At 41.5% G+C, this 15,580-nt stretch overlaps 1 protein-coding gene across 21 annotated transcripts in view; it reads right to left on the minus strand.

The window, feature by feature from the left end:
- The window catches only part of ZNF19 (zinc finger protein 19), a 109,778-nt gene that overhangs the window by 21,323 nt on the left and 72,875 nt on the right, over positions 1-15,580 (minus strand). For 9 of the 21 annotated variants that reach the window (XR_014060221.1, XR_014060216.1, XR_014060217.1 and 6 more), the window contains 3 exons: positions 3,672-3,735; positions 896-1,022; positions 226-339 (listed from right to left, as the gene is read on the minus strand). Coding sequence is in view for 2 of the 21 variants with exons in the window: in XM_081512543.1 (XP_081368669.1) it covers positions 226-339; positions 896-1,022; positions 3,672-3,735 (305 nt within the window). In the remaining 19 variants the exon portion in view is untranslated. Of the gene's footprint in view, positions 1-225; positions 340-895; positions 1,023-3,671; positions 3,736-5,851; positions 5,893-15,580 lie in introns of those variants that run through there. The other 12 variants (XR_014060209.1, XR_014060208.1, XR_014060206.1 and 9 more) reach the window with 2 other exon arrangements.

Consider the following 15,580-nt stretch of genomic DNA (forward strand, 5'->3'; position numbering starts at 1 on the left):
AATAAAATGAAAGTGTAAAATATTCACAGGTAGAGAACAGTTGCCATGGAAATGGATTTGAGAATTATGAGATGCATTAATTGGAAATATGTGGAGAAGCGTTATGGTTGGTGGAAATGGTTTCATACTTGCCTGTTTTGAGAAATCATCTATTTAAATCCTTTCCAGCATGGTTCATTTTAAACATACTGCTCTGTAAAGCTCTACAGTCACTGCCTCACTTACTTTTATAGATGTCTTTGGTCCCCTGTGCAGGAGGATTATCCTGTGTCTCCAGGCCTGCAGGCAAATCCCCTCTCTCTAGAAGTGAGACTAACGCAGGTTTGGGAACTGGGTATCCTGAAAAGGGTAGAAAATGGCACCTTTCAGTCCTGTGTCTGCTGTGTCAAAAGAATGAAAAGCTCAAGAGTCTCAGTGAGACTAGAACAGATCCACAGAAAAGGGCTCAGAAAGCCCTTGGGGAAAGCCAAGATTTTTGCTCAAGTGGAAAATGAGCATTTGTTATCTCTTCCTAAAACTAGACCCAAGAGTAAGTTAGTGATCCTGAGGGACATATGCAAACAAAGGGAAGGGGTCATACCCTTCCCTAGACTAGAGGGAGACAAAAGTAAGGTGAAAACTTATCTAACAACAGACACTATTTACCCTGCAGAGGCTCTGGGAGGATGGAGCATACTCATACCAGGTGACAATTCCCTACATTGGGACCAAACTGACCCAAGACTTGTCCCTACCCAATAACCTCTCAAGTGGGTCATTTGGTCTCAGTCCTAGGACCACAGAGGATATAAGAGATGATTCCCCCTTTCCACACCACACCCCTGGGTGGTAAGGAGGAAAAACGGAAGGAAACAGGAAAGCACAGATCTGAGCACTGGGAGAAAAGTGGCCTTACCCAGGGACGTCAAGTTCCCATAGATCTCCAGCATCACACTTCTGTACAGGGCCCTCTGAGCAGGAGAAAGGCCAGCCCATTCTGTCCGGGTGAAGTAAACAGCCACATCCTCAAAGGTCACCACCTCCTAAAACAAGAGGTTCCTGCTGTGCCAGAGCCAATTCTCTGGCTCAGAGTGTGGGGCACAGGGGACAGGGACAGTGAGCTGAGTGTTAAATGACTATTGCTACAACAAAATCTGGAACTTCTCTCACTAAAAGTAGAGCTCCCATTTGGACACAAAATTTAGTGTCATGAAACGTGACATCATGGTTTGAAAGCCCTGGAAAGTCTCCCATGAATTAAAATCCCTAGAGCAAAATATCTTTTGATTTTATAAAACTTTCTATCTTTCATTGTTGCACCTACAAGTAAACAGTTAGCTTTAATCTCTTCAGACACCCACTCAGAAGTGACACTGCAGGACTGACCGGTTCCCCCTTCATTGCCCCAAGTGCCCAATCAATCCATCTGTTCCCCATGCATACTCATTCTACCCCAGACCTCAAGTTCACATGAGAGGGACAGAGTCATGATTTGCCCTAATGACTGGCCTCATCCGACCTTCATCTCCTGCTTGAAGAAGGGGTTGTGCAGCCTGTGCTCAAGAATGTCCAGCAGAGAGAACTCAAGTGTCGCATGGGACAGTGTATTCTGCTTCCTGATGGGTTTTCCTGGGAGGATGTGCTTCTGGAATCAAATTGTTGCTGGGTAGTTCTTTTAACTGCTTTTCTTCATACACCTCCAAAACAATCTGTAAATGCTTCTGTCAACTAAGTATCATGCTTTTTCAATAGCCACCCTTTCCTGTCCCTGATGGCTCCACTCTACCTTGCCAGAAAGCTCAGGATCTGGCTTAGAATTTTTATTCATTCCCCAGACTTTGGTATCAAACTTGGTTACCTGAATATGCAGGGAATGTCCTCCCACCTTTCAATACCTCAACTGACTCTGCAGATCTCATCAGCACTGTCACCATCTAACACCAAATGCATGCACCCTATCCGCCTCCTGCCAAACTGGCTCTATCTTCAATGCATGTAACTATCCAGTACAGTGATTGAAAGTGTTGTTTCTCAACACAGAAATAGTACGAATTTCATCCCAGTCTCCTGTTAGAAATTTGAGATTCATCCTGGACTAACTTGCCCTACTCACTGCTCATTTCCAATAAGCAGTCAGTAATCAAATCTTGCCAATTTTATTTTCTAAATATTTCCGGAATCTGATTCCTCTTCACGATCATACAATCAGTTCACTAGTACCTGCTGGGGATACTTAACTCCAATTCTAGGCCTGTCCTGCATTGAATCCATCCTCAGGCACCCATGCAATCGTGCACTTATAACGACAAACTGACTCAGTCGACTGAATGACTTCCTTGAATGAGTCACCATGAACTATAACAATGGTTCTCGAGGTGTGGTACCCCACTGCACTAGCAGGATCACCTAGGAACTTGCCATAAAGGCAAATTCACAGGCCCCATCTGAGACCAATCTGTGCTTTCATAAGCCCTCCACGTGATTCTTATGCACACTAAAGTCCAAGAACCTTGGACTACAGGATAAAATCCGAGCTCAGGAAACCAAGTTCTATCAGGTAACAGACAATGAGAGGAAAGCACAAGACTGTACAGAGAAACTGGCTGGGAAGCTCTGCAAACAAAATCTAAGAAAAGGAACAACAAACCCTGAAGGAGGTCAATATATAAGATGGGACAAATGGAAGAGATAATAGCCAGAGAGAGTCAGACTCTGAAAATGGTATCAAGGGAGAACACAGTCAACAATTACTCAGCAACCTAGAAACTGAGTGGTCAGGACTGTGACACGGTGATACCAGTTACTGACAACTTATGTAAGATCAGAAGATGCAAGCAACAGGGTAGACAATGTCAGGCAGAGGGACAAGCCAAATATCAGAAATCCAGGACTGGGACTTGGGATATGGTTCATAGATGCTGAGTTACTAGATAAATTAGTCCCAGGAAGAAGAAAATGGTTAAGGAACACCCAGCAATTCATCAGTCTCAAAAAGTGAAATCAACTCAAGAAATCAATTTCCTTATCTCATAAATGCTAAAGTACTTAATGCTCACTTCACAGATGAAGTTAAGGTGCAAAGAGGTTAAGTGGCTGGCTCAAGGCCACAATGTCACAGAGGCTTTACAGGATCCCTAACTTCAGGTGTTTTGTCCTAGTGCAGATTTTTCCTGTCATATCCCCCTGCCTTGATTAGCCAACAGCACTGACCTCAACGAAGGTATCTTTTCCCTGAATCAGAAGTCAACTTCTGAATGGTACAAGCTCCCTTTTTCTTGTCTTCTTCCTGCCATCACTCTGCCCCTACTTCCCAAGAACCTTGTGATCTCCCTGATCTTGATTATTCCTACTGTGTAAGGGACACCTATAATGCCAGTCCCTCATTCTCACAGGACCCTTTGCAGGAGGAACCACTAAACCTGGGAACCCACTAGCTCAACAGAGATCCTCAGAGTACAGGAGACTATCCTTTTGCATCCCTGGACACTCTATGTAGCCACTGCTTGCTGGACTTCTGGCTGCTCATTCCCGCATCATCAGCTTTCCCCCAGCATACAGTCCTACTGAAGAGAATCAACAGGGGTCTTCCGACTGCTTTGGCTCTAAGACTTCTTGCCAGAATCATCTCTCTCATCCCCCTCTTTCTTCACATCAGATCTCTCCAAGGTTGACCTGAAGGAATCACAGCTCACCTGGTGCCAGACTTTCAGGGACATGACAGCCATTATTGGGCTCGCTCTCAATGAAGGGCAGGGGCTGAGGGAAGAAGCAAAGAGAAACAAGAGTGAGCCGATCCAGACAAAGGCTCTTTTTTAAAACAAATCTGCCAATAACAGCAACAATCATTTACTAAATGCCACTGAGTAAATGGTATATGAATATTTCCCCACAATATGCCATGAGGTTTGAATTCTTAGGAAATTAAGATTTTGAAAGGTAAGTAACTTGATCATGTGTACCAGAGCCTGTACTCACCAACATCGTACAACACTGTCTGTCCTAAGACATGAGAACAGGGGAACACGAATACACAAAGAGCAAACAAGCAAGACATTAGAAAACTCAAAGCAAACCCTACAAGGAACCTAGACCTTTATTTTTAAAAATAAAATTTTACTGAGAAACATAAATGGTTAACAAAAAAGAAATATGTTTTTGGGTGATAAATACATATCCACTCATTCAATCTCCTCAATAATTCTTTGAACCTTTTCTTTGTCCCAAATAAGAAAACAGTCTAAGAGAATAATTTTCTCTATGAAGGTCATTCAGCCAGTAGATGGATGAACTTGGATCCCACACCAGATGTGCCTGATTTCCACAGGACAAGATTTTAATAACTATATAAAATTGCTTCCAACAGTAATCCCAACAGGATTTTTTTTAGAACCCAATAAAGTGATTCTAAGGGTAAAAAAAACAGATAAAGGTAGCCTCCCCCCCCCCCAAATCAGAAAAATCATCTTAGAGTAAGGTTTCCTTTCCTTGATCTTGGGGCAGACATCTTTTCTTGTTCACCATCCTCTTCAAGGACCCAGTGATAACCAGAAATCAATTAGCAAAAGACCATGAAAAGACCACTTCAACAGGCCAAAATGTCTGGGTCATTACTTTAATTATATCATCCCCTACAGACACTTTGTATTCTTGTTACACAGGCATATCCTACCAAAAAGCCAGGATCTTCCCAAACAAAATTCACTGCGTGCAGCCATTTCCTGCTAGCCTCATCTTTGTGCCACCCTCTTTTCTTTTGGTTTAGCCACACTGGTCTTCTTTCAGCATCTCTACTATGCTAATAAAGGACCTTTGTACCTGCTGTTTCCTCTGCATGAACCACTCTTCTCCAACCTTTGTAACTGATAGACTGTGTGCAATACTTTTCAGAAGTCTGCCCTCTGTTCATATAGGTAACTGCCAGCTCACCACAGCCTGTCTCTACAGACCAGGTCAGGGCCCCAGGTTACACACTCCACTAGCACTGTATTCTCTTCCTTGTATACCACCTCTCTCAGTTTGAGACACTGTGTTTTCTTTATTCAACATTTATCACAAACTTATTTCATTCCAAGCCAAGTGTGAGACACAGGAGAAACAGTCAAGAAAGAAGGGTGTGAAAGAAGGGTGTCCTTCATGGGGCTTAAACTAAAAGAAACACTAATATGAATCAAAGATCCTCAGAATTAGCTTTAAGACCACAATTGTGACTAGTGACAGGGATACTTTATCCTAGATGCGGAGGCTTAATAGGAATTACTTAGGTTGAAAGGAAAATCTTTCCAAAGGTAACAGCAGGTGCAAAAACATGTTGTCGAAGTGAAAGTCCAAGAAGACTAACAGAATCAAGGGGAATGTGCTTAAGACGAAGGCGACGAAGTTGCAAGAGATCAAGTCCTGCAAGGGCTTGTGCACGTCAAGATCTAAAAGCAACAGATCGCAACTAATGGGTTAGGAGGTGGCAGCGTGAAATGATCGCACTGGATTAACAGAGGACTTTTAATTAAACTGAAAGGTCCCTGGGAGAGAGGCCCACGGCCCTCTCATTCGCAGCTGCATCTTGGGAACCTAGAACAGCAACTAGCATTTAGCGGCTCAGTTAGTAGTTGATAGCCCAGGGAGCAGGGGAGGCTGTCGCTGTGTAAAGTCAAACGGCGTCTCCTCATCCACAGCCTTACACAAGGCGGCTGCTAAGGACTGGGGCGAAGGCGCCGAGGGCGGGGGAAACTGGCCGGCGGGCGCGTTAGCTCCCCGGACCAGGTGGCGCCGCCCGACTCCCTCCACCTGAACATGAGTAACTAAGCGGACAGCATTCTCCAGAGTGTAAGGTGTGCTCCCAGCAGGCTCGCTGAGGCGACAAGACCCAGTAACTCACCTCAGGAAAAGTGCAATGTGTGGTGTGACCGGAAGTACGTCACCACGTCGGCCGTGACACCCAAGTCTCCGGAGCTTCCTCTCTAGGAAGCCAGAGCGCACGTCTCTGTGGTCCCTGGCTTTCCTCCCCAGGCGCGATTTTAACCAGCGACATCAAATAGAAAAAGCTTATCGTTAAGCTAATCTCTAGCTGAAATTTAGTATTTCCTTCAATTTGTGTTGTCGAGGACCACAACAGTATCAGCAGTGCTTTGTGATTTTGTCAACAATAGGAATCCCACATTTTCATATCACATTACAATTGCAGTTATAGGGGAACTTCGATTTCATGCACGATCATTTTTGCCTTAGTTGACCAAAAAGTACAGTTAAACTAAGTGTTTTGTTGCAGTGTGTGTATTGATATGATTTGACGTGATTATGTCCTTGCTGCTGAAAACATAATGGTCAGAGACAGAATGCCTTCCCTCTAAGGTAGGCAACAAGGCAGGTATGTCCGCTCTTCCCACTAATATTCAACATCACACTGGAGTCCTAGCAAGTGCAGAAAGGCCAGAAAAGGAAATAAAAGGCATAGAGATTAGAAATAAAATCGTTAAGATTTGCAGAGGATGTTATTATCTACATTAAAAAAAAATGCAAAGAAAGCTACAAAACTGCTAGAACTAACAAGTAAGTTTAGCAAGATCACAGAGTTAAAGGTGCAAAAAGATCAACTGTTGGAAACTGAAATATGCAGCAATAAAATTTCCTGTAGTACAACTTCAATAAAATTTTTAAAATAGTAACATTTACAACAGCACAGAAAACATGAAATAGGTATAAATCTAACAAAATATGTGTAAGATACACATGATGAAAATTATAAAATAATGACAAGACATGAAAGAATACCTAATAAATTGAGAGAGATACTCTCTGTTCACTGATTGAAACAATCAATACTAAGATGTCAATTATACCCAAATTGCTCTATATATTTAAAGCAATCCAATCAAAATTCCAGCAAGACCCTTTGTAGAAATCAACAAGCTGATTCAGTTCAACTGTATGTCAATCATTTGATAGAGCTGAAAAAAAGCAGTGGAGAAAGGAGGGGTTTCTTATTAAATTATGCTCAAACATTTGGATATCACAATAGGAAAAGAAAGTAAGATTCTTACTTCACACCATCACTAAAATAAATTCTAACAAGGGTGTCCACTATCACCACTATTATTCAACATAGTTCTGGAAGTCCTAGCTATAGCAATCAGAGAAGAAAAAGAAATCAAAGGAATCCAGATTGGAAAACAAGAAGTAAACCTCTCACTGTTTGCAGATAACATGATGTTGTACATAGAAAACCCTAAAGATACTACCAGAAAATTACTAGAGCTAATCATTGAATTTAGCAAAGTTGCAGGATACAAAATCAATACACAGAAATCACTTGCATTTCTATATCTAACAATAAAAAATCAGAAAGAGAAATTAAGGAATCAATCCCATTCACTACTGCAACAAAAAGAATTAAATATCTAGGAATAAACTTACCTAAGGAGACAAAAGAACTGTACACAGAAAATTATGACACTGATGAAAGAAATCAAAGATGACATAAACAGATGGAGACATGTTCCATGTTCCTAGGAAGAATCAATATTGTGAAAATGACTATACTACCAAATGCAATCTACAGATTCAATGTGATCCCTATCAAATTCCCAAAGGCATTTTTTCACAGAACTAGAACAAAAAATTTCATAATTCATATGGAAACACAAAAGACCCCAAATAGCCAAAGCAGTCTTGAAAAAGAAGAATGGAGCTGGAGGAATCAACCTTCCTGACCTCAGATTATACTACAAAGCTACAGTCATCAAGATAGTACAGTACTGGCACAAAAACAGAAATATAGACCAATGGAACAAGATAGAAAGCCCAGAAACAAACCCATGCACCTATGGGTACCTTATTTTTGACAGAGGAGGAAAGAATATACAATGGGGCAAAGACAGCCTCTTCAATAAATGGTGCTGGGAAAACTGGGCAGCTACATGTAAAAAAATGAAATTATAACACCTCCTAACACCATAAACAAAGATAACCTCCAAATGGATTAAAGACCTAAATGTAAGACCAGAAACTATAAAACTCTTAGAGGAACACTAATAGGCAGAACACTCGATGACATAAATCAAAGCAAGATCTTCTATGATCCACCTCCTAGAGTAACCAAAATAAAAATGAAAGTAAACAAGTGGGACCTGATTAAACTTAAAAGCTTTTGCACAGCAAAGGAAACTATAAGCAAGGTGAAAAGACAACCCTCAGAATGGGAGAAAATAATAGCAAATGAAGCAACTGACAAAGGATTAATTTCCAAAATATACAAGCAGCTCATACAACTCAATGCCAGAAAAACAAACAACCCAATCAAAAAGTGGGAAAAAGACCTAAACAGACATTTCTCCAAAGAAGACAAACAGATGGCTAACAAACACATGAAAAAATGCTCAACATCACTCATTATTAGAGAAATGCAAACCAAAACCACAATGAGATATCACCTCACACCGGTCAGAATGGCCATCAAACAATAAATGCTGGAGAGGGTGTGGAGAAAAGGGAACACTCTTGCACTGTTGGTGGGAATGTAAATTGATACAGCCACTATGGAAGACGGTATGGAGATTCCTTAAAAAACTAGGACTAAAACTACCGTATGACCCAGCAATCCCACTCCTAGGCATATACCCTGAGGAAACCAAAATTGAAAAAATATGTGTATCCCATTGTTCATTGCAGCACTATTTACAGTGGCTAGAACATGGAAGCAACCTAGATGTCCATCAACAGATGAATGGATAAAGAAGTTGTGGTACATATAGACAATAGTATAGTACCCAGCCATAAAAAGGAATACATTTGAGTCAGTTCTGATGAGGTGGGTGAACTTAGAACCTATTATACAGAGTGAAGTGAGTCAGAAAGAGAAAGCTAAATATCGTATTCTAATGCATATATACGGAATCTAGAAAAATGGTACCAAAGAATTTATTTACAGGGCAGCAATGGAGAAACAGACATAGAGAATAGACTTATGGACATGGGGAGAGGGGAGGAGAGGGTGAGACGTATGGAAAGAGTAACATGAAAACTTACATTACCATATGTAAAACAGATAGCCAACGGGAATTTGCTGTATGTCTCAGGAAACTCAAACAGGGGCTCTGTATCAACCTAGAGGGGTGGGATGGGGCAGGATACGGGGAGGGAGGTTCAAAAGGGAGGGGATATATGTATACCTATGGCTGATTCATGTTGAAGTTTGACAGAAAATAACAAAATTCTGTAAAGCAGTTACATGTCAATAAAAAATTAAAAAATAAATTCTAGTTGGGAGAAAAATCTGATTGTGACAAATCTACATCTTTAATGAGAAAGTATGGAGAGAACTTCCCTGGTGGTACAGAGGATAAGAATCCACTTGCCAATGCAGGGGATAGGGGTTCAGTCCCTGGTCCGGGAAGATTCCACATGTGGAGGGGCAACTAAGCCTGTGCGCCACAGCTACTGAAGCCCGAGCACCCTAGAGTCTATGCTCTGCCACGAGAAGCCACTGTAATAAGAAGCTCACACACAAAGAGTAGGCCCCTCTCGCCGCAACTAAAGAAAGCCCACATGCAACAAAAGTCCCAGCACAGCCAAGACAAAATAAATAACTTTTTTAAAAAAAGAAAGTATGGGCAATATGATTTCTACAAATGTGCTTTATCTTGTCTGTCCCCACATGTGATATCTGAACCCTATAATAGATACCTCAACACAGGGATGCTCAAGCTACACTCAAGCACTCCCGGCAGATGGACATGTGCATTCAGAGGCATCTCACATGGCCTCCCTGTACATGCTTGTATCTACTTGCTGCCTACTGTGCCATAATATCCAGTGGGACTGATAATCTCTTTGTGGTCTGGGTTGTTTTCTATGACTGCCCCTCCTGCCCTTCTGCAAGCCAAGGAGAGAAGCCTTAGGAGAAATCAAACCCCGATAACACCTTGATTTTGAACTTCCAGCCTGCAGAACTGTGAGAAGATAAATTTCTGTTATGTAAACCTCACAGTCTGTGGTGTTTTGTCATGGCAGCACATGCAAACTACTTTAGACATATGAAGTTAAGATATACTGGTAGTGTCAGAGGCTGCTGGTTGCCAACATGAACATCCATTCATCCATCTTGTTTAGTAACAGGAAACTGAATTAGGGATTGGCACCTTGCCTCTCAGCCAAGGACATTTCTTGCCATCCTTGTAAGTCTGTGGGTCTCCCAGGACCAAGGTCTACACACACAATGAAGCGTAAGTGTTTTCAGTACTCATAGAATATTCCCTCAAAAGGAAGATGACATGATCTTCTTCCTTCCCTCCATCCCACATCCTGGAATGGCTAGAGCTTCAGTTGTTGCTTTAGACCATGAGGCTATGGCCACATCTGATGGATGGCAGTGTGGTGAACCTGAAGGAACCAGGATTCCCACTGACGGTGTGCAGCTTATCTCTTTTTTAAAAAGGAAAAAAATCAACTCCAGTCTTATTTTAAGCTCTATTATTTTGGATTTTCAGTTATATACAAGTGAACATAACCAAGCCTGATCCAAAGACAGTAAATCAGTTGGAGAGGGCCTCCAGCAGTGGCACCTAGGTCACATATCATGAATAATCTGCTAGATGCTCAAGTTCCAGGAAGATGGAGCTACTCCAGTGCCTCAGAGATGAAAGGCACCTCGGGGGTCCAGCTCTCTGGCTCAGGCACTTACTATGAAGGCATTATTTTCTAATAGTTGTAGCAACAAAAATGCCAGTGCCACACTGCCACTAATCCTTAATGGGGAATCTACGAACTGGGTCCACTGCCTCCTAGAGCTGTATTTTCTTCCGCATGCACCTGGTCTCCTTGGAGCCTACCCCATGAGGTAATGATCCTCCTATCTCCTTGCAAGGTCTCCTATGGTTTTGGCATCACCACATGGCTAACTCTGGTGCCCTAGCAACTGTAAAGAAATAATGTTGCCTGCCATTTCAGTTCTACAAGGATCAAGACACTAGCCACTGCAGACTCCTACCCATAATGTGTCCAAGGGCAATTTAGGGTAGAGAAAAACAGGAAGCATTCTGTGCTTTCGGTACAACCCCTGGTTACATAGATAGATATCCAAGGAAAATTTTCAGTGAACCCAAATTCTTGAATCTTTCCATATAAAGAAAAGCATTAAAATCATTAACTTGAGGTGCCTGTCCTTTGTATTTAGCAGTAATCTTTTAATGTTTGATATGGGGTTTTTTTGTTATTGTTGTCCCCCACCCCCAACAGAAGTTTATATATATACTGGCTCCTCCTTTCTTATCTCTTCAGAGTAGCAGAGGATCCCCAGAAAAAGTAAACTCCACTATAGATAAGCACACAAACTTTAAAAAACAAGCAATTTTGATTGAGGTTAAATGGATGAGACAAAAAGCAAGGTCCAAGATCTAGGGTTAATAAGAAAAGAGAATGCAAGATAAGTCTGAACATAAATAAAGATGTAAAAGAAGAAATCAAAACCTTGAGGAAAGTGATGTTTTATAAACAGATATGAAATGAACTAAATAGAATTTTACAAATGAATACAGACACTGAAGTTAAATCCTCAGTGGATGCATTGGACAGCAGAGCACAGTCAATGAGAAAGTGAAACTGAATACAGATCTAGACTATAGCACAGCTAGACAGAGATGGAAAATAAAAAACCACAATACTAAACATCAGTGAAAATGAATGAACTTGAGCTATGTGGTTAAACAGAAATTCTATAAAGTTGAATTTAAAAAGTAAGTAGTGCTCTAGTGGTTAAGAATCCACTTTGCAGTGCAGGGGACACCGGTTCAGTCCCTGGTCCAGGAAGACCCCACATGCCGCAAGGCAACTAAGGCCTGTGTGCCACAACTACTACAGAGCCTGTGCTCTGGAGCCCTCAAGCTGCAACTACTGAGTCTGCGCATTTAGAACCTGTGCTCCACAACAAGAGAAGCTACCGCAATGAGAAGCCTGTACACTGCAACTAGAGAACAGCCCCTGCTTGTTGCAACTAGAGAAAACCCACGAGAAGCAATGAAGACCCAGAGCAGCCAGAAATTAAAAATAGTATTTTTTAAAAAGTAAGCTGCAGAAGAAAACATCAAGTTTACTACTTATGTAGATTCAAAACATGTAAAATAGTATTATGATGCTTATGGAAATAACCATATATAACAAGTTTAAAAGCATCTATGGGCATGAATAACACCAAATTCATATGGTAACTACCTCTGGAACCACAGAGAGGGAAAGCAATTCAAAAGAGGTACACAGGGGACTTCAATTCCATCTGCAATTGTTATTCTCTTTATTTTCCCACACATGAAATATTTTAAAGAATTTTTTTAAAACCTCAACAGTTTCACTAGTAGAATAAAACCAGGAGAAATATCTTTTTTAAAAAAAATGATGAAAAGAGCAAAAGAAAAACCAAAAGGGACACAAAACAGGATAAAAGTAATCATTACAAACTAAAGGCATTCAAGATGATGGACATCAGACCAAAATTTATCACAAATATAAGTTGGAGGACTTCCCTGACGGTCCAGTGGTTAAGACTCTGTGCTCCCAATGCAGGAGGCCTGGGTTTGATCCCTGGTTAGGGAACTAGATCCCGCATGCTGCAACTAAAGATCCCACACACTGCAACAAAGATCCTGAATGCCACAACAAAGACCGGGCACAGTCAAACAAATTTAAAAAAAAAAAGTGGGTTAAAATTTCTTAAGATGCATCAATACAGGAAACAGATGAAACGTACTCTGCCTAGACGATTGGGGCTACTTTCCTTAAATCCAAGGATAAATAAGCCTGTGAATAAGCCTTTACCAAGGCATTCCTCACAAGCCAGAGCAGTTCTGTTTCTAATACCTGGAGAGCCCTTACTCTTTTCACTGAAGGCAAGACCCTGTATACTCATGAACTACACTATCCTAAACATAAATTTCTAAATCACTAATGCAACAAATTAAATGTGAGGTCTCATGAACCATTTTCCTATATTTCATATGCAATACGTGCTTCCTGATATTTCTTGCCAAAGCCCAGGAATCATTAAAGACTTTGGGGACAATAAGTTCTGTGTTACATGTGAATTCTTGTACCAAACTGGTGGGTTTGGACATTCTAAGACTACTGGACACTTCAACAACTGTGGTTAAAGCCTTAGCTATTGGTAACAGAACCCAGGGGACTGTTCATCTCCCAGGGCCGAAGCAGAGACTCCAAGGTGGGAACCACCGGCCAGGGAGGCACTCCACCAGGAGCACTGAGGCCAGTGCCCTCCCTGGTCTCTTCCTTCCAGCATGGACAGCCTCAAGCATTACCCGGCTCAAGGGATGTAGAATGAATCATATACAAGAGACAGTCAGGGTTCAGGGAGTTTTAATAAGGCCACAGCAATCACATCCTGGGATCAGGAGAGGGGAGAAATGGAACAATTTCAAACACTAGAAGGCCTCCCTTAGTTCAGTTCAGTCGCTCAGTCGTGTCCGACTCTTTGCGACCTCATGGACTGCAGCACGCCAGGCTTCCCTGTATATCACCAACTCCCAGAGTTTACTCAAACTCATGTCCATTGAGTCGGTGATGCCATCCAACCATCTCACTCTCTGTCGTCCCCTTCTGTCGCCTTCAATCTTTCCCAGCATCAGGGTCTTTTCAAATGAGTCAGCTCTTTGCATCAGGTGGCCTAAGTATTGCAGCTTCACCTTTCAGTATCAGTCCTTCCACTGAATATTCAGGACTGATTTCCTTTAGGATGGACTAGTTGGATCTCTTTGCAGTCCAAGGGGCTCTCAAGAGTCTTCTCCAACGCCACAGTTCAAAAGCATCAATTCTTCGGCGTTCAGCTTTTTTATAGTCCAACTCTCACATCCATTTATGACTACTGGAAAAACCAATAGCCTTGACCAGACGGACCTTTGTTGGCAAAGTAATGTCTCTGCTTTTTAATATGCTGTCTAGGTTGGTCTATGGGGTCACACAGAGTCGGACACGACTGAAGCAACTTAGCAGCAGCAGCAGCTAGGTTGGTCATAACTTTTCTCCCAAGGAGTAAGCATCTTTTTATTTCATGGCTGCAGTCACCATCTGCAGTGATTTTGGAGCCCAAAAAAATAAAGTCTGACACTGTTTCTACTGTTTCTCCATCTATTTGCCATGAAGTGATGGGACTGGATGCCATGATCTTTGTTTTCTGAATGCTGAGCTTTAAGCCAACTTTTTCACTCTTCTCTTTCACTTTCATCAAGAGGCTCTTTAGTTCTTCTTCACTTTCTGCCATAAGGGTGGTGTCATCTGCATATCTGAGGTTATTGATATTTCTCCCAGCAATCTTAATTCCAGCTTGTGCTTCATCCAGCCCAGCATTTCTCATGATGAGCTCTGCATATAAGTTAAATAAGCAGGGTGACAATATACAGCCTTGACGTACTCCTTTTCCTATTTGGAACCAGTCTGTTGTTCCATGTCCAGTTCTAACTGTTGCTTCCTGACCTGCATACAGGTTTCTCAAGAGGCAGGTCAGGTGGTCTGGTATTCCCATCTCTTGAAGAATTTTCCACAGTTTGTTGTGATCCACACAGTCAAAGGGTTTGGCATAGTCAATAAAGCAGAAATAGATGTTTTTCTGGAACTCCTGCTTTTTCAATGATCCAGCGGATGTTGGCCATTTAATCTCTAGTTTAACTGCCTTTTCTAAAACCAGCTTGAACATCTGAAGTTCACGGTTCATGCATTGTTGAAGCCTGGCTTGGCGAATTTTGAGCATTACTTTACTAGCGTGTGATATGAGTGCAATTGTGCAGTAGTTTGAGCATTCTTTGGCATTGCCTTTCTTAGGGACTGGAATGAAAACTGACCTTTTCCAGTCCTGTGGCCACTGCTGAGTTTTCCAAATTTGCTGGCATATTGAGCGCAGCACTTTCACAACATCATCTTTTAGGATTTTAGGACCTCCCTTGGTCCTGATTATTGAATAGCACACATGAGCAGCAGCTACATTTTTTTTAAAGCACAATGGTGACATCTAGTGTTAGCTAGATAAATCTCAGCTAGCCTTGCAACTGACCTGAAATTCAGAGAAACAGGGTCTCGATGCCTCCTTTCCTTTCAGGATTCTCACTTCAGCTTCCTGTAGGGCTGAGAAATTTGTTTCTGTTTTTGTACATTTTATAATTTGCCTTTTAATGTTCTTAACAACTGTTCTTTCTTCACTTTGTTAAAATAAAATTGATATACAGTAGACTGAACATTTAAATTTTTAAAACTGAAATATACTTGACACAACATTGTGTAAACTTAAGGTGTATGTTAATTTGAGACATTTATATATTGTCATATGATTGCTATTATAGTGATAATTAGCACCTCTTCCACATTACATAATTATTCTTTATTTTCAGTGGTTGGAATTTTTAAGTTCTAGTCTCTGAAAGTTTTATGGTTATAGTATATTTTTATATTCACTATGCATGCATGGTAAGTTGCTTCAGTCCTGTCGGACTCTTTGCAACACTATGGACTATAGCCTGCCAAGCTCCTCTGTCCATGAGATTCTCTAGGCAAGAATACTAGAGTGCGTTGCCATGCCCTCCTCCAGGGGATCTCTCTGACCCAGGGATTGAACTCA

This window comes from Giraffa tippelskirchi, chromosome 7 (assembly GCF_054371585.1).
Source record: "Giraffa tippelskirchi isolate mGirTip1 chromosome 7, T2T-mGirTip1v1.2.pri, whole genome shotgun sequence".
NCBI lineage: Eukaryota > Metazoa > Chordata > Mammalia > Artiodactyla > Giraffidae > Giraffa > Giraffa tippelskirchi.